At 42.6% G+C, this 24,796-nt stretch overlaps 3 protein-coding genes across 10 annotated transcripts; 2 read left to right on the top strand and 1 right to left on the bottom strand.

Annotated features, from left to right (window-relative positions):
• Positions 1-71: 71 nt before the first annotated feature.
• LOC147059513 (trans-1,2-dihydrobenzene-1,2-diol dehydrogenase-like) lies at positions 72-2,934 on the top strand (the record flags this gene model as incomplete). The annotated part of the gene is made up of 6 exons (XM_085907202.1): positions 72-186; positions 259-423; positions 574-825; positions 898-1,022; positions 1,142-1,289; positions 1,422-2,934. Coding segments are annotated over 6 exons (921 nt in total), but the record flags the coding sequence as incomplete, so codon positions are not given.
• Positions 1,601-11,488, bottom strand: pkma (pyruvate kinase M1/2a). 4 transcript variants are annotated; one of them, XM_085908647.1, is made up of 11 exons: positions 11,333-11,488; positions 7,306-7,490; positions 7,112-7,203; positions 6,549-6,680; positions 6,251-6,437; positions 5,826-6,096; positions 5,505-5,655; positions 5,252-5,404; positions 3,540-3,706; positions 2,980-3,161; positions 1,601-2,635 (listed from the first exon to the last, which is right to left on the bottom strand). In XM_085908647.1, the coding sequence occupies exons 2-11, from the start codon at positions 7,460-7,462 to the stop codon at positions 2,529-2,531; spliced, it is 1,599 nt and encodes a 532-aa protein (XP_085764773.1). In that variant the 5' UTR covers positions 7,463-7,490; positions 11,333-11,488; the 3' UTR covers positions 1,601-2,528. The 4 variants fall into 4 exon arrangements, with proteins under 4 accessions (XP_085764773.1, XP_085764774.1, XP_085764771.1 ...); XM_085908648.1 differs by having other exon boundaries at positions 7,306-7,487; positions 11,333-11,442; XM_085908645.1 differs by lacking the exon at positions 11,333-11,488 and adding an exon at positions 10,578-10,729.
• Positions 11,489-13,208: 1,720 nt separating this feature from the next.
• On the top strand, positions 13,209-24,709 carry LOC147059515 (protein mono-ADP-ribosyltransferase PARP6). Of its 5 annotated transcripts, XM_085908237.1 has the most exons (24): positions 13,209-13,292; positions 13,370-13,429; positions 14,971-15,067; positions 15,256-15,333; positions 16,640-16,734; positions 17,099-17,159; positions 17,322-17,412; positions 17,567-17,633; positions 17,716-17,865; positions 18,128-18,278; positions 18,455-18,586; positions 18,759-18,854; positions 19,037-19,129; positions 19,440-19,565; positions 19,948-20,013; positions 20,183-20,250; positions 20,570-20,618; positions 20,738-20,850; positions 21,272-21,344; positions 22,573-22,642; positions 22,713-22,792; positions 22,861-22,927; positions 23,004-23,088; positions 23,221-24,709. In XM_085908237.1, exons 3-24 carry the CDS (start codon positions 15,065-15,067, stop codon positions 23,306-23,308), a joined length of 1,902 nt encoding a protein of 633 aa, XP_085764363.1. In that variant the 5' UTR covers positions 13,209-13,292; positions 13,370-13,429; positions 14,971-15,064; the 3' UTR covers positions 23,309-24,709. The 5 variants fall into 5 exon arrangements, with proteins under 5 accessions (XP_085764363.1, XP_085764362.1, XP_085764365.1 ...); XM_085908236.1 differs by lacking the exon at positions 13,209-13,292 and having other exon boundaries at positions 13,316-13,429; XM_085908239.1 differs by lacking the exon at positions 13,209-13,292 and having other exon boundaries at positions 13,316-13,429; positions 22,864-22,927.
• The last annotated feature ends 87 nt before the right edge of the window (positions 24,710-24,796 follow it).

Genomic DNA, 24,796 nt, shown 5'->3' on the forward strand with positions numbered 1-24,796 from the left:
CCGAAAATAAAGCAAATGTAAAAATAGAGTTTAGGTACTTGCCTTTTTATTGATGAAATCCAGTCAGGTGACAACAACTAGTGCAAAATGTACAAACTGCATTAGGAGTGCAAGTGGAAACCTCTCAACACAAAATGATGAGAACGTACGGCAGCTACGAGGAGCTGGCCAAAGATCCCAACGTCGGTCAGTGATCACGTCAGGGTCGTTGGGTCTATTTTGTGCTTTGTCAGCATAATCTCCTCTCCCTCCGCGCAGATGTGGTGTACATCGGCACCATCCAGACCAACCACCTGAGCTCCTGTTTGCTTTTCCTTAATGCCAAGAAGCCTGTCCTGTGTGAGAAATCCTTGGGCATGACAACCAAGGAGGTCAAGGAGATCCTGGCCTGTGCCAAGAAGAAGAACGTCTTCTTCATGGAGGTAACTGAAGAGCAGAGCGACACAGCGGGCCCAACAAACCTTTACACTGAGAACTCACATGATATATTTTTGGAGGGTGCTTCAGGAGCATAGATTTCTTCTATATTTATAATAATTAAAACGTTTCTTACCTCGAATGAATCTGGCCGTTGGGTCTTTTCCAGGGCATTTGGGTCCTGCCGAGAGCTCCAGAGACTGATCGCCCAGGGAGAGATCGGTGACGTGAAGATGGTCCGGTCCGAGTATGGCCTGTCCTTGCTGCCTCTGCCGAGAATGCAGCTAAAGGAAATTGGCGGAGGAGCGCTGCTGGAGGTTGGCATTTATCCACTACAGTTCTCCATCATGGTGTACGGCGGAGAGAGGCCAGAGAGCATCAAAACTGAGGGGGTCGTCCTGGACACTGGTAAGGCAAGAAAAAAAAAAAGAAGATATTAAATTCAGGAGACATCTTATACGTGTGAATATATTTTTCCAGGTGTGGACGAGACCTTGGTGGTGACGCTCAAGTTCTCCAAAAACAGGATGGCTGTGTTCACCAGCTCCTCGGGTTTGCAGCTCTACAATGATGCCATTGTGGTGGGCACCAAGGGGTTAATCCGGGTATGTTACCGATTTTGTTATGCTAACTTGTATGTAGGCCACACTAGTTATTGCACACAAAGAATGATGTTCAATAGATTTCTCCACCCTTACCAAATTTGTTTTCTTTGTATGCTCAGTTCCCATCACACATATGGTGTCTCGAAGTCATGGTGGTGAACGGGAAGGAGAAGTACCCTCTCCCGGAGCCTCACTTGCCCCTCAACTTTGTTCATACCACAGGTTTGCGCTATGAAGCGGAGGAGGTCCGACAGTGTTTGCTCAAAGGTACAAAGGCAGACGAACAAAACTGTTGCGATGAGGTTCACGAGAGAGCATGTCATTTGTAGGACTAGGAATCTGTTAATTTAGAGATACGTATATTTCTGAGAATAATCATGTGCTTTTCATCCACTGCAGGAATGAAGGAGTGTCCAATCGTGTCTCACGCTGATTCGTTGCTGCTGGCCGAAGTCAAAGAGGAAATTCTTAAACAAGTCGGAGTGGTTTATGATTGCATCTTTTATTGTTTGTGATTTGGGGTCGAGGGGGAGTTGAAAAAAAAGAATAGTCTTCCGAAAATAAAACAAATGCAAAAATAGAGTTTAGGTACTTGCCTTTTTATTGATGAAATCCAGTCAGGTGACAACAACTAGCGACACATGACCACTTGGCGTTCGCATAGCTCGAGTGTAACAATCAAAAGCTTGTCAGACAATAGCAACAAAGACAAAAAAAAAAAAAATCTTATCTTTTGTTACCAATCATCAGCTGCAACCAACATCGCAAGTTCGCAACCCCTTCACAAAGTGCCTTTTAATTTTTTTGAGACTGCCAACTTAAACATGATCAACTACACGTGAAAGGCTCTATCACACATCTAACTTAAATACAGTAACCAGCTCTGATAAGGGACACCCTTACTCTCTAGATTCAGACAAAATAAGATCGGAATATCCTCAACAAAACACCATTTATAATAGTCAAGTATAATAGACTGTAACAAGATTAGGAGTGCTACACACAGTGAAAGCAAAGACACTTGAGCCACACACACACAGCACTAACAACAATCTGGATTGGGTGGCGTGGCAGAACGTGAGGACGCCATTTTGTTTGTTCGCTTATTCGGCCTCGGAGCATGGCGCTCGTGTTCATGCGGCGCTGCCCAAACGATAGTGGCGACGCGCATGCGCAAGGATCCGTCGATTTGACTGGGAGGATGGCGTTTAATACAAGCACCTCGTGTGAATAAATAAGAGCAGCTTTTGATTTAGGCATGTCAAAGTGGTCGGGTGCCTGACGATTCAATTTTTATACGAGGGAAATTCAATGTGAAAGGAATGGACTCAGGAAGTGGAAATTCCACCCCACCCAGATTGCTTGTCCTGACATTTTGGTCTATGATTATTGTTGCTTTTGATTGCCGAGAATGTTTTGTAATTTTTGTAGCAGGTGTTTGGATAGAATGGTGGAGTGTGAAATAGAGAACAGGCAGCGATGGAGTGGGCCCTTTGTTTTGGCTTCTCATGGAACCAAAACCACACGCATGGTGTTGGTGAAGCCGGAGCCTGGACGCCAGCCGGTCAATACAATGACAACGTCGCCCTCCTTGAAGAAGCCTCTCACTTTGCCTGTGGGTTATACACAAAGTGTCAAAAGTGTCTTTCTTAAACAGCGCAAAGGCGCCACATGCTGTTACACTTGAGTACTGCATGTGATCAAAGCTCTAATTTTCAGTTGGGTTGCCAAATTGAGGGAATTTTCAAATGGAAAAAAAACCCTGAAGGTTGGCTGGTAGTAGGGAAATTGAATATGGTAAGGGGAAATACATTCCGGCATAATCCTGACTAAACCAGCAAGATTTCATGCAAGTAGTACCGTGCATATATTTACAAATCAATGCTATTCCTCAAACAACTGCGCAGAGAACACTGCAGGGCTATTGAGAACACGACACTAATGCAAAGCTTTTTACCCATATCCATGGCGAAGTTGACACGCATGTCGACATCCTCGGCCCACACATCGTGGGCAGGAGCAGTGTAGAGGACTGGAAAGATCCCGCGGTACAGGTGAGCCTGGCGAGCAGTCTGGGCGTTACGGGTCACGGCCAGGATGGGGGCGCGGGGCCTGTATCTGGAAATAAGGTGGGCGGACCTGCAAAAGGGAAAAAAAAAAAAATGTAGGAGGAGTGTAATTCTTAAAAGAGTAATACTGTTATGTTCCAAGTATTAAAAGATGCCACTGTTCCATCATTGCACAACACTGGCACAGTTCTGCATGCCTTAGCTTTCCACTTCAAAATACAGGAATAATGCAGAAAAAAAATCCAAGTTTCATTGAGTTGATAGGTCAAAAGACGGCAAGACTGCGTTAGGTCACAAATATCCAAAGGTAAACTTGTGAATTCCTGTCCTCTCACCTACTTCCCAGTGCAATTAACCAAATCCTCATTCATTCACTCACACACTATATGGGCAAAAGGTCCATTATAGTGTACTTACCCAAGCTGACTTGTGCATACCCGTCTCTTACCTCCCGGTCTTGGTGAGAACAATAATGGCACTAGCGCAGCATTTGAAAGAAGACTCCACGGCTCCGACAGCCACCGCCTCAGACGGGTCTCTGGTCAGGTGGGAGTGGCGCCGCAGCTCCTCAAACAGCTGCCTGTGGAAAGTGGCCGCCTCGGCCTCACGGGCAATCTAAGCCAGGTCCGAGGGGAACCAATTGGAGAAGGAGTGGCGGTTACTTACCATCACACACACCTCATCATTCATACGTCTGGGAAGTGCTTGAAATCACCCCACTACGTCTCCTGGTTGACCATCAGCTTTAGTGTCTTTAAATAGACCTTTGTGTAAGGTTTGTAAAACTAAGTAAACATGCAAGGTACTTCCAGGTGGCAGAACCTTCATTGGACAAGGTTAAAAAACAACCCCCCCCCCAAAAAAAACTGAAATGTCAGCAAAAACAAACAAAAAAAACAAAAAAACAACCAGCAGCTTTATGAACATGATTGCAAGCCTCTCATTCCCAGGATTCCAACAGTCCCTGTTCTGGCCCTACTCTTCCTCTGAAAGCCGGCCCGACACGAGTGCCACGATGAATGTGGACAGTCGCCCTACCTTCCGGAACCCGTGAGGACAATGATGGCAGAGGCCAAACTCTTAAAGGAGGCCTCGACGGCGCCAATGGCGATGGCCTCGGCGGGGTCTTTGCAGTGCGGCGTGGATCGACGCAGGTCCTCAAACACCTGACGGTGAAACATGGCCGCCTCGGCTTCGCGAGCAATCTGGCAAGCGAGCGGGGGGGGGTAGGATGCGACGAGCAAAAGGCAAACCACAAGCACCACACACAAACGGAATGATGAAGATGGAGGAATTACAAAGAACACAAGGGAATGAGTGGGGGAGAGTTAGCGGGGAGAGAGACGGTCGACAATTATTAACACCATAAAATTGACTACAATCCTTTGCGTGATTCATTCTAATGCGATCTTAGAACGTATGGAGTTAAAGCAAAAGCACAAAAGCAGGAAGTCGTGTGAAACAGATGATTAGAAAGGCGGCCAAAGTCAGCAGCTGAAAAGGTGGGGCAGGTTTAAGAGCTGCAAGTTGCTTCAGAAGTCTTAAAATCAGTGACACGGAAACAAAAAGTAGAAAGTGTGTCATTAATGGGGATGGATAAAAAGATTTTTTTTTTTTTTTTGGGCTTTGTCATTCAAGTGGAATAGAAAATGCTGCATCACCCAGCATCTGAATTGAAGTGATGGATGGTGACTTGGCATGAGGACATTCAAAATTTACATTTGCTAATTTGAATCAATATTTCACAGCCGTGAACTGCAGAGGGTGCCCGGTAAATAAGGCCCACGCAGTTTGCTTTTGCTGTCCTCAGAAAAAAAAAAAAAAAAAAAAAAAAAAAAAAAAGCACGACTTCTATGCATTCATTTTCTGTAGTGCTTGTCCATCCCCAAGAGGGTCACAGGTGAACTGAAGCCTAAACTAGGTGATTTATGGTACATCCACCCACATTCACAAGTCGTCAGACCGTCGGGCACAACCCACGCAAGTACAGGAAGAACGTGCTAATCATGAATACTTGGTGATTGAACTTCATGCATGATGCTGCATTCACTAACATCTTTTTGCTGTCCCTATGGCTGACCGTAGATCAGATTTCAATTAGTAAAAGAGGTTAGTTGTCAAAGCGGCGTTAGTAGCATTCTTTCTTTTCTGTCAACTGACCATGTGTTGCGTGCGCACAGCTTCCAGGGGGTAGTCTCCCTTTGCGGTCTCACCGCTCAGCATGATGCAGTCGGCCCCATCCAGCACGGCGTTGGCCACGTCGCTGCCCTCGGCGCGGGTGGGTCGCGGCTTCTTGATCATGCTCTCCAGCATCTGAAGACAAACCATTCAAAATAACTTGTAAAAAAAAAAAAAAAAAAAATGCAGAAATGAAAGGTAACATGTTACAGCGGGAATGAAAAGAAAATCCGACCTGAGTGGCACAGGTGATGGGCTTGCCGGCTCTGTTGCATCGGCCAATCATCATCTTTTGGGCGACAAAGACTTTCTCGGTGGGGATCTCAATACCAAGGTCACCGCGGGCAACCATGATGCCATCGCTGGCCTCCATGATCTCATCGAACCTGAAGACACAAATCAGGCATTACTCAAGGATGGTCAGGAGGTGGTGTAGTTTGCTTTTTAGGTGTAGTGTCACAATGAGGCCACCAGGGTAGAGCAAGTACACATCACTGGATGCTAAGGATGACAGTTAGCAAGCTCATCAGGTTCATATCTCAACTTGGTCAGATACCTGCGCACGCCTTCGTGGTTCTCCAGCTTGCTGATGATCTTGATGTTCTTGCCTTTCTCGCCCAGCACGGCCCTGACCGCGTGGACGTCGGCGGCCTTGCGGATGAAGGAGGCGAACACCATGTCGACGCCCTGCTCCACGCCGAACGTCAGATCCTGGATGTCCTTTTCGGAGACGGCGGGCAGATCCACGGCGGCGCCAGGCAGGTTGACGCCCTTCTTGCTGCCCAGGGCGCCGCCGTTCGCGATCTCGCACATGAGGAAGTCAGGGCCTGGCGCACGACAGTGTTCATTTAAATAAAAAGACAACTTTGAGTTGTCATACAAGATATGGTGATGCAATGGATTTTTTTTTTTAAAACATGTACATATTTACAGCTCAAATATTATACAGCAAACAATTCATTTAAATAGTCATCATCTTACCAATCTCCTTGACCTGCAGTGATATGAGTCCATCGTCAATGTAGATATTGCTGTCGTGTTCCACCACTTTGGTGATGTTCTTGTAGTCCAGCCACAGGATTTCTTCGCTGCATTTGTCCTGGTAGTTGTCATCTAAGGTGATCTTGATCATGTTGCCCTTCTTCAGCTCGACCTCAGCCGTGCCGCTCTGTCAAATCGCACAGACGCACATCCTTATGGCGCTGTTGCTTTCTAAGCAGAGTGTTGTTTTTTTTTTTTTTTTTTTTTTTTTAGTAGGAGAACGCAGTCCTCAACTCACCCCCTGGATGAGGCCTGTTCTGATCTCTGGGCCCTTTGTGTCCAGGGCGATTCCGATTGGTCGGTATTGGATGCTGCCGGGCTCAAAGCTCTCGCATGCCTCACGGACATTCTTGATGGTCTCAGCATGGTACTGTGGGACAAAAAAGTTGAATTGTGAAGTCTTTGTTTCTTAAGGAGACAAAATAGCATTCAAAATGAATGGTGGATGAGTAATAACTGCTGTTTCACCTGTGTCTGACTGTACCAAACCCACCTGAGCATTCTTATCACCTTCGATAAAGTCGGTAATCTGGTTTGCCAGATTGTGTTTCAAATTACCAAATTGCCACATCGCTCATAAATAAGATGCCTGTTTCTGAACAACCATTGTATTGAAAGATGTGCAATGTTTGCCAAGCTGCAAAAAGCAAATATTGTAAAAAGGAAAGTCACACACGCATGCGATAAGGACTGAAATGAATTGCGCAGGCTGAAAGTGACGGCCTTTCTGTAGCAGTTGGGCTTCTCGCAACCCCTCTCGAGTTTCATACATGCCAAAGAGGAAGTTATGAAACCGCTCACCTCGTGTGTGCCGTGGGAGAAGTTCATGCGTGCAATGTTCATGCCGGACTTGATCATCTCCTTCAGCATGTCCACAGAGCGAGAAGCTGGCCCTGAAGATAAAATAAAAGACAAAGTAACAAATGAATGGTTGTCGATGAGCAGTGTGTCCAACTGGGCATTGAAATCATTTTGTTTTTCTCTCTGACACACACCGATAGTGCAGATGATGCCAGTGTTGCGAGCGGTGGTGGGCTTGGAGTCGATATCCAGCAGACACATGTGCTCCAGGAAGGTGTCGGCCATGGCGGCGTTGAGCTGCTGCGTCTGGATGAAGGCAGAGCCCATGTCGACAACCTTTGGCTGAGGCATGGCGATTACCTTGGAGTCTGGAGAGCTGCTGAAGGACAAAAATACAAACAAGGCTTTGAGATTATTTTTTTTTTATGGCGTGTAAAGTATTGTCAGTCCGATAAAGCGTGCAACATTATTTTGAAAAAGAAATGATTTTGCATCAGGCTGATGCAATTTCAACATTCACTATAGAGCAGACGGCACACGTATAGTACACTCTGTTCTCAAACAGCCACCCCAACTGGGTTGCCAATGGCAACAATTCATGATGCACAAATGAGATCACCACTCTTTTTCCCAGAAAGATTATTCTAGCTTTTAATTTTAACTGTAACTTACACAACACATTTAAAACAACAGTAGTAAAATAAATAAATTAAAAAAATCCAGAAATACTAGCTGGGTGCATCCTTGTTTCTATAACAAACAAAAAAAAAAAACTCTGGTTACATAACTATATGAATGGGACGCAACTACTTTCTTGTCAACATCTAATTAAAATGGTAATGGTGGTAGGGCTTTCTAGGCCTCTACTGTCTGTCTCCTTCTGACTGATGATGTAACAGCGGAGTGAATGTAGAAGTGGCTGGGGAGGAGCTGTACGTGCTCAGAGTCACATCCTGCCCTACTGCAGCAATGCGCAGGCAAGGCAGCAGAGTGGGCTGAGTCACAGGGAGCCCCCCGCAATGAGCATTTTTTTGTTCGCTTCATAAACACTGACAACCTCTCCCCAAACAGGTATGCGTTATTCTCATGTGGCACACCAAAAAGACTCCTCTAGGCCAATACTTGTCATTCACATTATTCTAACCACATACGCCACCCTAACTGACACGAGTCAAGTCAAGTCAAGTTTATTTGTAGAGCCCTAAATCACAAGCAGTCTCAAAGGGCTTCACATAGACAAACAATTGACAATTATTCTCAAAGCATCCCCTGATCTTGAGCTCCCAAAAGGGCAAGAAAAAACTCACAAAAAAAAACCCCTACCAGGGGAAAAATGAGAAACCTTGAGAGGGGACCACAGATGGAAGGATCCCCCTTTCAGGATCACCAGGCTGCAATGGATGCAAAGAGGGCACATAAAATACATAATATGGAAATCAAGAAGTGGATGTCCAGGCCAAAGCGAAGACCTGTCAGAGGTGCCATCGATCGTCCTGGCAGCGTGACTTGCGTTTTGTTGTGAGGCGAGGAAGAGAACAAGTTGCAGCCTGAATTGCTAATCACTCAACACTACGTTGAATTGGCCGCACATAATTCTTGGATCATACTACAAAATTGTGGCCTATGCTCAACTACACGTACACACCAAGGCAACTGTAAAGCTGAAGTTCATGGTGGAAATGATTCATTTTGTGTGGTATCTTTTTTTTTTTTTTTTAATGCAGTCAATACGGTTTTCTTTGCCTCAAAACAAAAAGGTTACATAAACGACAAGAATGGCAGCGATCTAATGTCAGTTACAAACAAAGTTAGCAGAGTATCCTTGATGGGCAGTTAGCAGTCACCCTGACACAGATGCAAGGCTAATTTAAGAGCCGGCTGCTCATAATCCCCTCCAATCCCTTCCGAAACTGGCTACAGGCTAGTGACATTCTCACTCTTTCAAATGCTCCTGGTCACATGACCTCCTATCTTGCTGATAACTGCACAGGTACAATCATGGGCAAGGGCACTGCAATCAGGGTGTCGTGACTTTTAGGATGGTGACTCAACACATCCGATACGACCTTTATCGACCACTCCACCGACCTGTTCCATGCACTACATACCCCCAGTAGATCTTTTTGGTCCTCTTGGGGAGGAAGAGGCACGCCACCGCCGCTGACCTCCAAAGGAACCCCAGTGTGTCAGAACGACCAACACACTGAAATAGCTGACAACATCCTGCATGAGCCGGCCTGGCGCAACAGCCAGCCAAGGCGCTCGTGCTCGTTGACACTACTTCCAGGAGCTCAAGACTAAATCCGTTCGGTGTTGATGAGAATGAAGGGCAAAGAAAGCGCCAATGTTGACCGGGCAATCGCCATAACGTGACACTACGGCCATACATGAGACACCGTGAGAGCGCAGTCGCTACAATGTCACTGCTAGCTTTGGACACACAACACCTCAGGCCTAAAAACAGGCTAGTCTAATAATAACATACAGCACGCAGCGAGAGTTTAAAAATTCAATACTCGAGATGCTGGACTATGTTTATAGGAACTACATTACCGATTTGAGCATGCACATGGGAAAGGCATCACTTCAGAATCTGCAATGCTGTTGTCAAAAATGAAACCCTATCACATGCGCCAGGTACCAAATGTGGACTCAGGTGGTTTCATTTGGGCAAATCCGGTTAGTCTACACCGATAAACAGGTACATTTGGAACTTTTCCCAGACCTGAGCTTGTAAACAGTGCTTTTATGAGAAGGGCTGCAAATGAGCAGATGTGAAGTGTACACACCACAACACAGGTCAAGGGCAGGCAAGCCTAGAACCAGAAAATGCAGTTTTGTAACATTACCTTGGGAAAACGGAGGAATAATCTTTGAACATTTCCAGAATGATTACACGTTCGGAAATAAAACAATGTGAACAAATCTATGTGAAGGAGGAAAGGGTCAGAGATAAACTTTGGTCCCATTGTCATGCCAATTCAGACAAAAGGCAAATAATCCAGAACTTTCACAAATCTTGAATGAGGTTAAATAACCTCACTGAGTGATTTTCTTGTGTAATTATTACACACTCAAAATAACTTAAAAACAGGTTTGTTTGAAAGCACATTTCCTCCTACGCTATTAACCACTCAGCAGAACATGATACCAAAGATTCTATGAGCAAAAATATTATATTTCTTGACTTTCAGTAGCACCTAATGCTAACTAATGCACTAACAAAGTCATAGGAAATTCAACACTTCTTTGAGGATTGCATAAAAACCTGCAGAAGCCCATAACCAACTTTATGGAGATTTTAAGATAAAGAAATAAATGCTCTATGAAGAAGGCCAAAAATAAATATTCTGTGTCAACAAAAAGGATTATTTCACTGCAAGGTTTGCTGACGGCTCTGAATAGTGAATTAACGTTCTGCTGTTACAACATAAAAACTATAGTGATTTTCTTTTTATAAACTTACATGTTCTCGTTAGTGGATTGACATTCCCCAACACAAGGACACTCCTCAATACACTGACCATCCTCGCAAGACATTTTAGAGCAAATGACAAATAGAGAGAACAAGTTCAGTCAGCAATTATTTAGATAATAATGGACTAACAAAAAAGCGTTCGTATGGCGTAGGCGATGCGTCAAAAGTCACGTTTGCATCACTGCGTCATCTCGCTTCAAAAACGCTTGAGATCACACTGACCAATCGGAAGCAGAGGAGACGCCAAAACCACGCCCACAACAGGAAGCAACTAGAACAGAGTCTGTCACGGGAGGACTACTGCATACATTGCGGTCGATTACTATTCATTCAAGTGCAAAAACATCCAGCATACAGTACCGTGGCAATAAGTAAAAATACAAAATGAGTTTTGGTTATTCAATATCTTACTGCGTATCCGCGCACCAACACAATTCTGCGTTGACGGGAGCTAGTACGGTACGCACCAATGTCAGCCTCTCAAGATGGCTGCAAAGTTCATCACGTACGTACACTTAGACACAAATTGCAATATGTGTCATTTGTCACGATGGCATTAGAGGACAGCCGAGCAGTATATTTCACAAGCATTTTGACAGGCCATGAAACGTGTCACGAGGAGAGAAAAAGGAGACTGCATTTTAGGGATACAGAATGTGAGGAAAAAGTAACAGTAACGACAATACAAATTTGAGTGGAGCTAAAATGAGCCAACAAACGACCGAAAGATTAGTTGAACCCACCTTCTCTTGCAATAGGACGCTCGGAATGATGTGACGGGCAGCACAGGAATCGGCTCAAGGTGAACTGCTCTTCACTCCTTACTCGGCGGAACTACTTCGTTGTGATGCTGGGATATATCCCTCCGAGGCAAAGCCCACGGTCGCACTTTTAGGCAAAATCCACGATCGCACTCCAATTACGACTCTATTCCAGCATATTGTCATTGATTACACTTTTGCAAGCAAGTCCCCTCTGACACGTTTCATTTTTTTTCCCGTTAAACGCCGGGAAATTGAGAGCTAAATTGGATAGCACACGCTCGCGGAAGCATACACTGAATATAAACTGAGCTAGGGATCTGTGGCGCATTTAGCCAATCAGAACGCGAGAATTCCTCGGCAGCAAGTCGCTCTCAACAATGTTGAGTCAACATGTGACGCATGATGGCGAGTTGTAGCAAGTTTCCTCAAAATCTGTTGTGTTAGTTCCTTTTAGTTAAATACCTTATGATAATGTGTCTTATATTTCTGGACAATGCATTCGCCTTTAGCATCGCAGTTTGCCAATACATGCACCCCAGATGAAGAGATACGCCAGGAGAGAAGACTCCCTCCTAAATAAATAAATAAATAAATAAATAAATAAATACGATTTCGATGACACGTTTATTAAAAAGTAGTATGTTCGGAGACTACACTAGGCGACAGTGTGGTTTGGTATAAATAAGGCATATGTCGCCATCTAGCGTTCGAAAAATAGGCTTGCACTATGGCGCCCATACAACATAAATTAGTAAAACACTTATTTTCATTTCAGACCATTATGCATACTACGTTGTTGTTAGATGACTGATGACAAGAGAAGTTTACATTTTTACAGTTTTTTATATGATCTGGTTTTCAAGAAGATATGTGTAACTTTCATAATGTAAAGTTGTAAATCACTTCTTTCAATATTTATTTTGACTTCATTACCATATTTGATATTAGAGTAAAACACAAATTAAAAGCAATCACGTTACATTACTTTAATATTATCTATAGATATGGTGTTTATTTATTCATTTATTTGTACATTTTTCTCCTTATATACAGGTATATTATATGCAAATACAATCTGGCTTTGGATGCAAAACGTCACAACACTAAACTTCACTCCATAATTTGGGAAGTTTTTCTTTCACCTTCAATCAGAGCAGACAGTTGACAAACTTAATCCCTTTCAGTTTTTGGGTTAGTCTGCAATAGACACTATGAAACAACTAGGGTAACGACAGATTATCCCACAAGGCTTATCACAATTATTTCAATGGCATCAGTGGCATTCCAATTGCAGCATATGGTATTGTACATAGTTGGGAAAAAAAGTCTTTTTTTAATTGCTCTGCATAATAATATGTATTAGATTGGCACATTTAACTGCTTTGTATTAAATATAACAATTTCAACGATGTCTGGTGAAATCCTTGCATGCCCCAAATCATCACTTTTCAGGAAAGAACACAAAAGGCCTTTGTAAATGTAACAGATCCACTTAAGTATTGAGATTTGAGGAAAAACCATTAAAATGACAAATGGAAATTTGATTTGTCAAATAGTAATATGTAATAGAACAATTGAGCTTCATTCATCTATTTGGTATACGGCTTGCTCTGTATTAAATATAAAATATTCGGGGAAACAGGTAATCATCTTTACGGGCTTTCTCGTGCATAAGCGTGAGCTAATCCGATAATATTGTTTGTAGATTACATGAATACACTCAAAAGCATCAACATGATTACTCATCAGCAGACAAAGACATGCGCACAAGCCTCTCCTCTCTATCTTTCCTTTTTTTTTTTTTTTTTATCATCCTCCCAGCCCAGCAGCAGCAGTGCAGTCAGCTGCGGGTCACATGACCTGACTGTCTGTTCTCACTGAGCATGCTCCAAACCCTTTAGTGTTGTCAGGCAAAATACATTAGACGGCGGTCGGCGCGGTGAGAGCTGCATTTGACAAACACACCGGCTCATATCACGGAGTTATTTTTGATGAGCTTTTTGTCTCTGCTTGCAGGCGCCAGGCGGGAAGAGGCTGAGGCGAGGACAGTATCCCGCGTCTCCATCCTCTCTGAAGGTAAATATGGATTGGGGAGGGGGTGCAGAGGGGGGGAGGGGGAAACCGCGCTTGACTGCATTTTGTGCTAAATAATCATCACGGGAAGAAATGAGGACGATGGTGGTATGTGGCACCACAAAGCCTTTGGGGATGGTGATGAGGGGGGGGGGGGGCACATCAGGATGCTGTGTGCAAGTGATAGGGATATTCTCATATTCAGTACGTGACAAGGTAGAATTTAGTTATGAGGAAGACAGTCTCTGAAGCGACGCGGAGCACAAAGAGCGCATGAGGTGTTGGGACTTGATGTCCTTGTTTGGAATTTATATCAGCTTTCTCCATCGCAATGTGTGCAACACTGAAGTGCTTTGTGTTTTGGTTTATTAATGATGTAAATGGTCTTTTGCGTGACAGCCGTGCACCGGCATTTGATAAGACAACATTGTTGAACTCACTGAACCAAAATAGGAAGGACCGCTGTTTTCTTTGTCATACATGACAGCTTTGTGGTTAGAGCGGAACCTATTGCAACGGTGCTTGAAGGAGGATTTGTTGAGATTTCAGAAATAATAGAAGTCAGTCATATGTTTTGAGGTTTTGAGGTAATACTATCAGTCAACAAAAGGAGAAGTCATGTAAAATTAGCCAACAAAAGGAGAAGTCATACAAAAACATATCTTGACAATCTCACACGACTAAGCGCAGTATTCTCATTAGTGTTTGTGGAATCTGAATTAGGTCAAAAAATGCATCACGGGGGTCGCCCATTCAGCTTGCGAATGTCACGTGACCAAACCCTGAAACCAGGTGAGGCCCTTAGGCACTATGATGTCATATTTAGTCGACAGCAATTGGCAGTATAAGACAAAATGGCTGACCCTTAGATGGATAAAAATGGGTGGATTTTTCTGCTCAATTCATATTCCACAAATGTGATATATATTAATCAGAATAAAAAAAAAAGAAAAACAGATAATGAATGCCAGAATGAAAGACTATTGATCTGAATGTTCTTAACTCTTGTTCATAGCATCGTCAGTAAATAAACATTGACTACCGCTGGTCGCAGCCAAGAAGTGAATGCTGTTTCAACTTAATGGCATGATTAATCAATTCCATTTCAAATCCTTAGAAACCAATGGATTGGTGATTATGCACACTCCAAACAGTGACTTTAAAAAAAATCCAATTCACCATGCCAGCAAATCAGGAAATGTCCATTTTTAACAATAGGCTAGCTGACATGGGTATAAATAAAAAAAATTACAAGTCCATTAAAAGGTCAGCCAAACTGAATAGATTATTTTTTTTCCCGAGGAAAACACAGACAACCCGAGTTCTGAACATCCAGCCCCGTTCTCCCACACACACACACTCCACAGTGATTAATGCCACTCAGAAAAAGAGGCAGAGACGGTTGTTGCTAGGAGACAGCAGGAAGGTGAAGTGCAGGCGGTTTAAAAGAGAATTTGCTGACAAAGTGTGTAATGTTAAGCTAAGGCCTCTTTTGTTTTTGTGTGGATCTGACCTATGTCTGTCTGTTTGTCTGTTGCACCAAGGTGTGCAAGACAGACTGGCTTCCTTCCTTCTCAGCTGCGATGGTTGGCACGAGGCCTAAAGCTGACTGATTGAATCCTGAGAACAGCTGAACTGATGGTAAGCTAGTTCATCGGTACCTACATCAAATAAAGTCTATTTATTCCATTGGACCTCCGGGGAATTTGCTTTAATTCTCCCAACAAAAGGATGTCTATTTTTAATCACTTTGTAAAGCGCATTATAAATATAGTGACGTGATGAAAGGCGCATAAGAAAATGATGGCCGCTGCTTTGCTTGCCCACAGGACATCAAAGGCCAGTGTTGGACCGACGAGGAATCCGACGGTGAGAACGAGCCGGAGCAGTTCCTGTACGGAATCCAGGTACGAGTTTAGTCATTTCCTGTTGCTGGCGTTGGGACATAATTAACCTTGACACGCCAGATGGAGTTTTGTGAAGGAGTTCGTTCCACAAATCCATGTGGAATAGAGTCATTATGAGAAGAAGTTTGTGAAGGTGGAAGGTGATTAGACGAGCATTATATGGGCTAGTCGGATCATAAAGTACAGTTCTCGCATGAGACTCGTTGGCGCTTTTGTTCAAGGCAGTTAGAAGAAATTGTCCTTTTCATTGAGGTGAATGACACTTTTGCTCCAGTTCTGATAAAACTGCTGTTAGCCACAACCATGCTACTCGCTTTAGCGCAGGGGTCACCAACGTGATGACCTCGGGCCCATTCTAAAAATAGCTCACCAGTGACGAGACGTTGTAATTTCTCAGGAAGGTAAAAATGACCATTTGGAAGTTGGAAGAGAACTCTTTTTTTTTTTATGATATATTTTTTAAAATACCCTTTGTTCAGCATGAGCTGTTGAGAAGGTAAAATATGGTACTGTCTTCCTTTGCAGCGCTGTCACCATTAGACACCCTGTAAAGTATTGTCCCATTCCGTCTTTCACGCTAACTTTATGATCCCAATTTGCGTTATCGTCCAAGACCTGTAATTGAAATGTAAATCCTGTCAGGGGGCTCGGAGCTTGTCTCTATGCCGCTGTAGAACATAAAAGCGGAGAGGGAAAGATAAGGATGAAGGTCTGTGAAAAGTCTCAGCAAGCTGAGGTGATCAAGAGTCTCACTTCCTGTCTGGATGGCCAGAGATTGGGCTCCCTGGGACATTTTTGAGCCAACATGCAGATTAGGAAGATCCTCAAATATAGCATTTGGAATTTTTTTTTTAAACTTCCTTGGAAAGTGGACTGTTGAGAGTCTGATAATGTCATTTGACAATTTGGCCCCTCTTCAAGAAGATAATAATGATGTAGTGATTCACTTGCCTGACTTTGGTGCAGACAGTATGGGCTCAGTTCCCACTGGGTGACAAAGTGAATAGGCAATCAGTTTGAGGAGATTGCGCTGGCAGCCATGTGGCTTGGACTGAAATGAAAAATAGTACATTTGTAAAACAATGGTGGCTATAATGGCAGTTTTATTAGAACAGGACAACATGAATTTTATATTTCTTATATACCGATAGTCTACAGTAATGTGTTGTGTAATTAGCTTTTGTGTTATCACAAGTTTACTGTTGCTATTTCAAATTAGATTTTTTGTGTTGTAAAAAAAGAAAGTATTGATATAACGAGTCCTCCCATGAGTTGAATGATTGATGGCAAAAAATGTTTGTGACAGGGGAGTTGCGCTGCTGACCTATACCGCCATCCTCAACTTGATGCAGACATTGAGGCAGTAAAAGACATCTATACCGACAGTGCTGTCTCCGTTAGGTACACACACGCACACACACATGTACACACCCCTGAACCATTATCAACCGACTACACCCTGGACTGTAAATTTAGTGTTGAAGTGATCCAAATACATGAGTAGGTCCTGAAAATTTTTTTTATGCTCTGGAGTAAATGAGGAAATAGCAGAAACTACCCAAAGTCAGTTATCAGGGATATTTCAGGGGGGCAGTGCCCTGACCCCCCCCCCCTAGCTCCGCCAGTGATTCAATGGGAATGATCCAATTGAATTGGTTGTGCACATTTCTATGCAACAATACCTCATCCTCACCAAATGTTTAGGAGCTAGGGATAGATCAAATCAATCTTTGAATAAATGCCTATCACTTGTGTCTTTAATCAGGGAGTATGGCATCATTGACGACGTCGACATTGAGCTTCACATTAACATCGGCTTCCTCGATGTAAGTCAGCATTCAAATTTTTTATTTTTCCATTGTTATTCTTATGCACATCTCGTCAACATAATGCAGCTCATAGTCCCAGTTTATTCAGGAGAAGAGAAACTGTCCTAATTAGCAGGCTAACCTTGTGTATATATGCATGTGTATATGTGTCTGATTCAGGAGGAGGTTGCGACAGCTTGGAAAGTTATCAGAACAGAGCCCATTATTCTGAGACTCCGCTTTTCTCTTTCTCAGTACCTCGATGGGCCCGGTGAGTAGAGATCATGTTGATGCCGCTTTTTAGCAATTTATGCCACGCGCGGAGCGTGGGAGGTGAGCAGCACGGATGCATCACGAGGAGGCAGTGGAAGCTCAGGAGAACTCTTTACGTGACTGCCTGTATAATGTCAGTCATCTTCTTGCAGAGCCATCAGTCGACGTGTTCCAGCCTTCCAATAAAGAAGGATTCAGCCTTGGCTTACAACTCAAAAAGTGAGACAAAATCTCTTGTCATTATGTATATTTGTCATTGCTTTCAATTTGCTGCTCGACACCCTCTCCATATAATTGACAGGATCCTGAGCACATTTACGTCCCAGCAGTGGAAGCATCTCAGTAATGAGTTCCTCAAGGCCCAGCAGGAGAAGAGACACAGCTGGTTCAAAGCCGGCGGAACCATCAAAAAGTTCCGTGCCGGGCTCAGTATCTTCTCTCCAATACCCAAGTAAATTTCTCTCTCTAAAATATTTTGTATGTTAGGCTATTGATCAATATTACAGTGTATTCAAGTCGTGTGTGCAATATTTAGTTTTAAAACAATAATATAATGCAGAAGTGACTGAATGTGTTATGAATGAGGGATTTGTTTGTATGGAACAATTAAACATGTTGACACGCCCACTGACCTTGCAATGACAAACACCACATTGTCCCATCGCATGTAAACAGGAATTGCTGCAAATAATTGCTTTGCTCTTGTTATCAAGGTCTCCAAGCTTCCCCTTGATCCAAGACACGGTCCTGAAAGGGAAGCTGAGCGTGCCTGAACTCCGCGTGACCCGCCTCATGAATCGATCCATCTCGTGTACCATGAAGAACCCCAAAGGGGAGCTCTTCAGCTATCCGCCAAATAGCCAGGTTAGCGTGTTGCACACACAAAATCAAAATAGAGCAATCCGTACCGAAGTAGTAACTAGTTTTAAAAAAGATGGTGACCCTTAAGGTGAACTAGTATCTTTGTCAATTTAATTGAAGCCGTCTTCTCTATATATTATATACCGTTACTCATAATGCTCTGTTTCCTGACTCATCAGACCGTGGCGGTTCCGGCAGCCAGGGCTCCTGCACAGATCACCACGAGGCAGCTGATCGAATTGTTTTTCTCATCCCAGGCGGGCGGACACTGCAAGAACATTCCCACACTGGAGTACGGATTCTTAGTGCAGGTGCAAAAATAACTTCTCACTGTTTATTGTAGTCCATGTTAGAGACTAATAGTTGCTATTCATCCATTTATTGCCATTCATGTAGGCTACTCAGTAGCTCTCAGTGATCTTTATTTCTCAAGAAGAAGACATTTTTTTGGGGGCTGTGTGTGCATGTGTTTTCTCTGACCAGATAATGAAGTACTCCGAGCAGAGGATCCCCACGCTTAACGAGTACTGCGTGGTCTGTGATGAGCAGCACGTCTTTCAGAACGGATCCATGCTGAAGGTATCAAAACAGAGAGAATTAGCCACTCAGGGTAAAACATACACATCAAACTCTTACTCCAACTCTTGACCACAACTGATAAGTATTCTGTCAAGCAGTTTTGCTTAGAAATAGCCAATGGATGAAATGTGTACACAAATATACTCAATTATGTCTTTGTGTGTGTCTGTACGTGTGAGTAGCCGGCTGTTTGCACGAGGGAGTTGTGTGTGTTCTCCTTCTACACGTTGGGCGTGATGTCAGGTGCTGCAGAGGAAGTCGCCACTGGTGCAGAGGTGATAAGCGTGCACACACACACACACACACACACACACACACACACACACACACACACACACACACACACACACACACACACACAATGCAATGTGGCATGTTTGCATTACGGGGAGCTACTATTTGTTCTTTGTTTGTAATATACCGGTATTATTGTTCAATATAGCAAAAATGTAACTGGCTAAAAGGTCTCGTACGCCCCCTCCTCTATATGGAGTTGGGTAAATAAGCACTCCCTGAGCCACTATTTGTGATAAGATGACAATCGGCGAGAAAATAACAGTTATGTTTCCCTTTCCTTTTTGCCAGGTGGTAGATCTCCTCGTGGCGATGTGCCGAGCTGCACTCGAGTCTCCTCGCAAGAGCATCATCTTTGAGCCCTACCCTTCTGTTGTTGACCCAAATGACCCCAAGACTTTGGCCTTCAACCCAAAGGTCAGCATGCCATGAAGTGCTGACTATGATTGCTGATTTATGATCTTATTTTGAATTTGGTAGATATAAGCAAGCCACGGCACTTTTTTTTTTAAGTTTATTTCACTATAACCTTGAATAATACCAATGGTTATGAAGGATTTATATATATTTTTTCCATTCAGAGCATATTCAATATGACCCCTCAAAAAAACAATCATTTTTTAATGTTGATGACGTTTTTTTTTCCAGTGGTTTGATGAAATTGTAATTTAGCTGACACTACCAAATAAAAAAGACAACTTGATTAAAACGTAATGATAAATGTAATTTTTGAGGTATGCATGTTCTTTTCTTTCTTTCATCACATGCAAATGCTGCTGGGTTCCACCGATGAACACAGAAGAAGAATTATGAGAGGCTGCAAAAAGCGCTGGACAGCGTCATGTCTATACGGGAAATGACCCAGGTATGCGAAGCAGATCCTAGCACAGTGTCAAATATCCTAAAAATACAACCTTTATCACAAACAACACTGTGCATTCACTCCCTCCCGATACGACCTTTGCCTTTATCCCCACTTTGGCACTTTATATTCAATTTGCTGAACAGAGCACATGCGTGTGTGCTTTTGCCAGGGCTCGTATTTGGAGATCAAGAAGCAGATGGACAAACTGGACCCTTTGGCACATCCCCTGCTACAGTGGTGGGTGGAGAGAACCTGTTAAAAAAAAAAGAAAAGCTCTTTCTTGCACGTTATCAGCTTTTGCAGAATTAGCAACAGGAACTATAATTGTAGGGAAATGAGTATAATATTGGGAAATTGATTCAGGATCACTTTTGCATTACTGTAATCGTGCGAGTAGTGTTAAAAGTAACATTTCAACCGTCTTAACTATCATACAAGTGTGGAAAAATGTTGACTGTAAATTACAATTATGGTATCAGAAAATGCAGATTTTTTTTTTTTACTTTCCTAAAGTCACATTGATTTTTTTAATTCCATGTTTTCTGTGTTTATGCAGGATTATTTCCAGTAATAGATCTCACATTGTCAAGTTGCCTCTAAGCAGGGTAAGAAATTAAAAAGCACCTCACATCCTCTTTTTACCTTTTGTAATGGAAGGTTTCAATTCTCCTTTCTGTCTTATTTTGTTTCCCCTTTCATACCATCGATGACGTCACTATAACAGCAACTGAAATTCATGCACACCTCCCACCAGTTCCTGCTGCTCAGCAGCCCTCCGGCCAAGGAGGCTCGTTTCCGCACTGCCAAAAAGCTCTACGGCAGCACCTTCGCCTTTCAGTGAGTCTGCTTTAGTCCCTCCCATCAGTGACATACTTTGCATTCAGGCAATGCTTTTTGTATTGCATCACATGGGAGCGTATAATGTCAATAAAGTACGTTTGTATATATCGTAGCGATATATTGAGGTAAGGCTTTAATTAAAGCGCTGGCTGTTATATCGGAAAATACGATTTTTATCAATAACTAGTTATTGGCTCCCTGTTGCTTTCAAGAAACTAATGCAACTTAGGTCATTCATATTTTGACCCACCCAAAAATCATTCATATGACCAGGGAGGTGAGTTACTTCACATCAACACTCAACAAAATTTGCACTTTGAACTTGCAGTGTACATTTTGTTCTTGTGTCTCATTTTGAGGAGCCAGGACATTATTCACATGGCTATTTTCTCTCCCCCTCCCCCTACACTTGCTCTAGTGGTTCCCATATAGAGAACTGGCACTCTGTTCTGAGAAATGGACTAGTCAATGCCTCTTATACCAAACTGCAGGTACGTAAAATCCGGCAGTTTGCCTTCTCGGACCATCAGCCTGCTTTGCAACAGAAGCAGGCTGGCTGTCCGGCTGATTCATTTTTGCAGTTAATAGATGCCAGGTTCCCTTTTGGGCTGCTTTGCCATTTGCACTTTAGCCGGCAGGGTGTATTGGCAGAATTTCTCCCCCCAGCTAGTGTGTGCCACACCAGTGGTGCTGTGATACTAGCAAGGAGGCTGCCTGTGCACCCTCTTGGGGTCAACCACTTAGAGCACGGTGTAGGCTATAGGTACGACGTTGCGGAATGCAAAGGATAACGGGACGCAGAGTGAGTAAAGCCTTCTCAGAGAGCTTTCGTTGGACGAGGTCAGTAATAAAAAACCCGTGCTCGGCGAAGACAATCATAGAGGAACTATGCAATTGGTCATTTGATTGATGAGAAATGTTGGTATTAAAATGCTGATAAAACATTATATCTATCATATCATATTTATATTACATCAGATCTAACAGTGAAATAAATAAATCAATAAATACATAAAAATGAATAACAATTATTACCATTAAAGATATTATTTGGGTCAATGTACTTCTGATGATATTCTAACAAATTTAACCATAACAGAAACATGAAAACATATTTTGGGTAATTATCAATGCTGTTAATTAAATTTTCTGACAAAATTTTCCACACGCCTCACTACATCCAGTGGCGTCTGTGAATATTTCTGTTTACTTTTACGAGCGAGTCTTTTTCAAAGACATAAGTGATGAAATTAAAGCACAGATGAATTCGGCAGTCTGCAGAAACGTCTCATTTGCTCGAGAGGAGTGCGTGAAGACACGCTGAAAATAGATTAAATGTGCTTCAAAGTCAAATCACAAGATTTATTTACACACTTTGATGGTCCTTCATGTCGTTCTGATGACTTTAATTTGTGCCGTCTTTGTTCTCATACATTTAAGGTGTCAAAACGCCTTCTCAAGTGGCAAAATTGAACTGCATCCAATAGATAAATATGGAAATACTCACCTGGATGCTCATTATGTCATTATCTTAAATGTGTGTGTCAGTTTGGACGAGTGATGGAATGGGTTGATTTCAATCCATGTCAAATGGTTGAGTAACATTTTTGTTTGTTTGAAAAGTGCTTTAAAAACAAAGTTGAATCGACTGGTTGATAGCCAAGTTTTGTTTGTTGTGCTACATTAATCCTTCATTTTTTCCGTTCTTTCTCAACCAAGCTGCACGGGGCAGCATATGGAAAGGGAATCTATCTCAGCCCCATCTCCAGCATCTCTTTTGGTTACTCAGGTAAAGAACGAATCACTTTTCAGCCCTTTCGTCCCGTGCTGTTTGAATGATTTTTGTGATGGGGATGCAGGAATGGGGAAGGGACAACACCGCATGCCCACGAAAGACGAGTTGGTGCAGCGTTATAACCGCATGAACACCATACCACAGGTAAGAGACGGAACAATGTTCGGCATCATCACAAAGGCGTTCATCATGCTCTTGATTTCCATTTCAAGCAGAGTCGTCCGATCCAATCGAGATTTCTACAAAGTCGAAATCTGAACTGCATCGCGCTTTGTGAAGGTAAAAACAACTAAAAGAATGACACTCGATTGGAATGACACGCCCACACCTCTATAATTTTTTTTTTTTTTAACAGTGATAACATCTAAGGATCTACAGAAGCACGGCAACATTTGGGTGTGTCCTGTATCGGACCACGTTTGTACTCGTTTCTTTTTTGTGTGAGTAATCGCTTGAAATCTGTGGTGCTTGTCCTCATTCAAAACTTGGGCATGCTGGAACTTATCCCAACATAGTTTGAGTGAGTTTACTCTTGAGTACTAAGTGTTTTGTTTTGTCTGCGTGTTTTGCAGGTACGAGGACGGTCAAGTGGGAGACGCTAACATCAACACACAGGAGCCCAAAGTACAGAAAGAGATCATGCGGGTGATCGGGACCTAGATCCGCATCGCTGAGGTGATGGAGGTTTTTTTTTTTTGCAAACTGGACCTCCATGCATCGACTTGGGCAGAGGTGCACAAAACAAGCAGACAAAAAAAAATAGCAAGTGAATGTTTTTGAGGAAGATGAGCTGACCTGCGAGGTATTGGGAGGACAATTATTGTGTTCTTTTTCGTCGGACTTGCTTTTTAACCGTAAAGTCACTGGCATGGCTTTTCCACAGTTACAGCCTGCTTCATCTCCTTTCTTGCTGCATATGTACTGTATCGCCACTCATATTTTTTTCCACTTTCTATATACAATTCTATAATCCAATGATCGCTAAATCCATTTGTGAGTCATCTGTAAAGGATGTAAATGCACACTGGAATTAATCCCCTTTTTACCGGGAACCGTTTTCCGTCATCGTCCATGGGGCATCATTAAAATACGATGCAAAAGAAATTAATATTATCACGTATTATTATTATGATTATTATTATGATTATTATTATATATTTTTTAATTACAGTGTTTTTAGAGTTGCAAAGGAAGTCGCGTCAGGCACTTTGGCAGGCCATGCATATCTCATAGTTGGTTTCCCAAACACTGCAAGAGATGATGGCAGATTATTTTTCTGTCGAATAATGTTTGAGTAATGGCATCGGTTATGTCTGTACAATTGTTATCTAAAGGGCAAGAATAGCTCTGTCATTTTGTCCTTGGCCAATGGAATTCATTTGCCAGAATTCAATAAGGGCGGCTTTGAACTATCCTCTAAAGGAAGGCACTTTGTTATGATGAGATTTATTGATAGTGTTATTATTTTGTCATGATGAATTCTTACAGCGAGGTAAATGTCCTTTATACAAAGTTAAAACGAATATTGTCAGCTAATTTTGACATTGTTTTTACTCATCAAAGATAAAAGATTGATTTCCCAATAGAGTGAATGAATGACAATAGCACCTTACGATCCAGAATGCATTTCCCCTGATGTGCATAATGTTGTATTTTGGAGCATTACTTTTTCCTGTCAAAATCAATTTAGGGAAAAATACTACAATTTAATGTTCCCCAGGTCCACCTGCCCTGTAAAGTGGATGTATTAAATATACACAATTCCAACCTTGTGTACATAATCTGGGTTATGAATTATAATTTATTGTATGTGGACAATGGCAGGCATTTTCTTGACATTGCACTTAATCTACGCTTGCCTAAAATGACGTGTCCTAAAACTGAAATACATTGGGAGACTGTATTCTTAACTATGTATGTCTGTACAAAGAAGAGCTATAAATATGGATGGAATTTACCCAGCAAAGTACAGATGCCTGTTTTTCGGGGGGGGGGGTTGCTGCCAATTTGAACGTCTATTCTCTCGCCGCTTGTCTCTGGTGTAGAAAGTCAATGATGTAAAGTGGGATTAAAGACAATAAAATCCTGATTTTGCACAGTTTTATATAAACTCTCCTATTCTGTGAGAACTTGATTTACAAAAGTTTG

This window comes from Syngnathus leptorhynchus, chromosome 3, assembly GCF_054491065.1.
Source record: "Syngnathus leptorhynchus isolate UIUO chromosome 3, UIUO_Slep, whole genome shotgun sequence".
NCBI classification, from domain to species: domain Eukaryota; kingdom Metazoa; phylum Chordata; class Actinopteri; order Syngnathiformes; family Syngnathidae; genus Syngnathus; species Syngnathus leptorhynchus.

Excerpts from the sequence above, each read along its gene's own strand:
- pkma (XM_085908645.1), bottom strand. The coding sequence starts at position 10,651 with ATGTCTTGCGAGGATGGTCAGTGTATTGAGGAGTGTCCTTGTGTTGGG. Across the intron at positions 5,656-5,825 it reads AACCACGAAGGCGTGCGCAG|GTTCGATGAGATCATGGAGG; the intron begins GTATCTGACCAA and ends TTGTGTCTTCAG. Across the intron at positions 3,707-5,251 it reads CTGTGCGCACGCAACACATG|ATTGCCCGTGAGGCCGAGGC; the intron begins GTCAGTTGACAG and ends GACCTGGCTTAG.
- LOC147059515 (XM_085908237.1), top strand. Across the intron at positions 19,130-19,439 it reads AAGTCGCCACTGGTGCAGAG|GTGGTAGATCTCCTCGTGGC; the intron begins GTGATAAGCGTG and ends CCTTTTTGCCAG. Across the intron at positions 20,014-20,182 it reads CTATACGGGAAATGACCCAG|GGCTCGTATTTGGAGATCAA; the intron begins GTATGCGAAGCA and ends TGCTTTTGCCAG.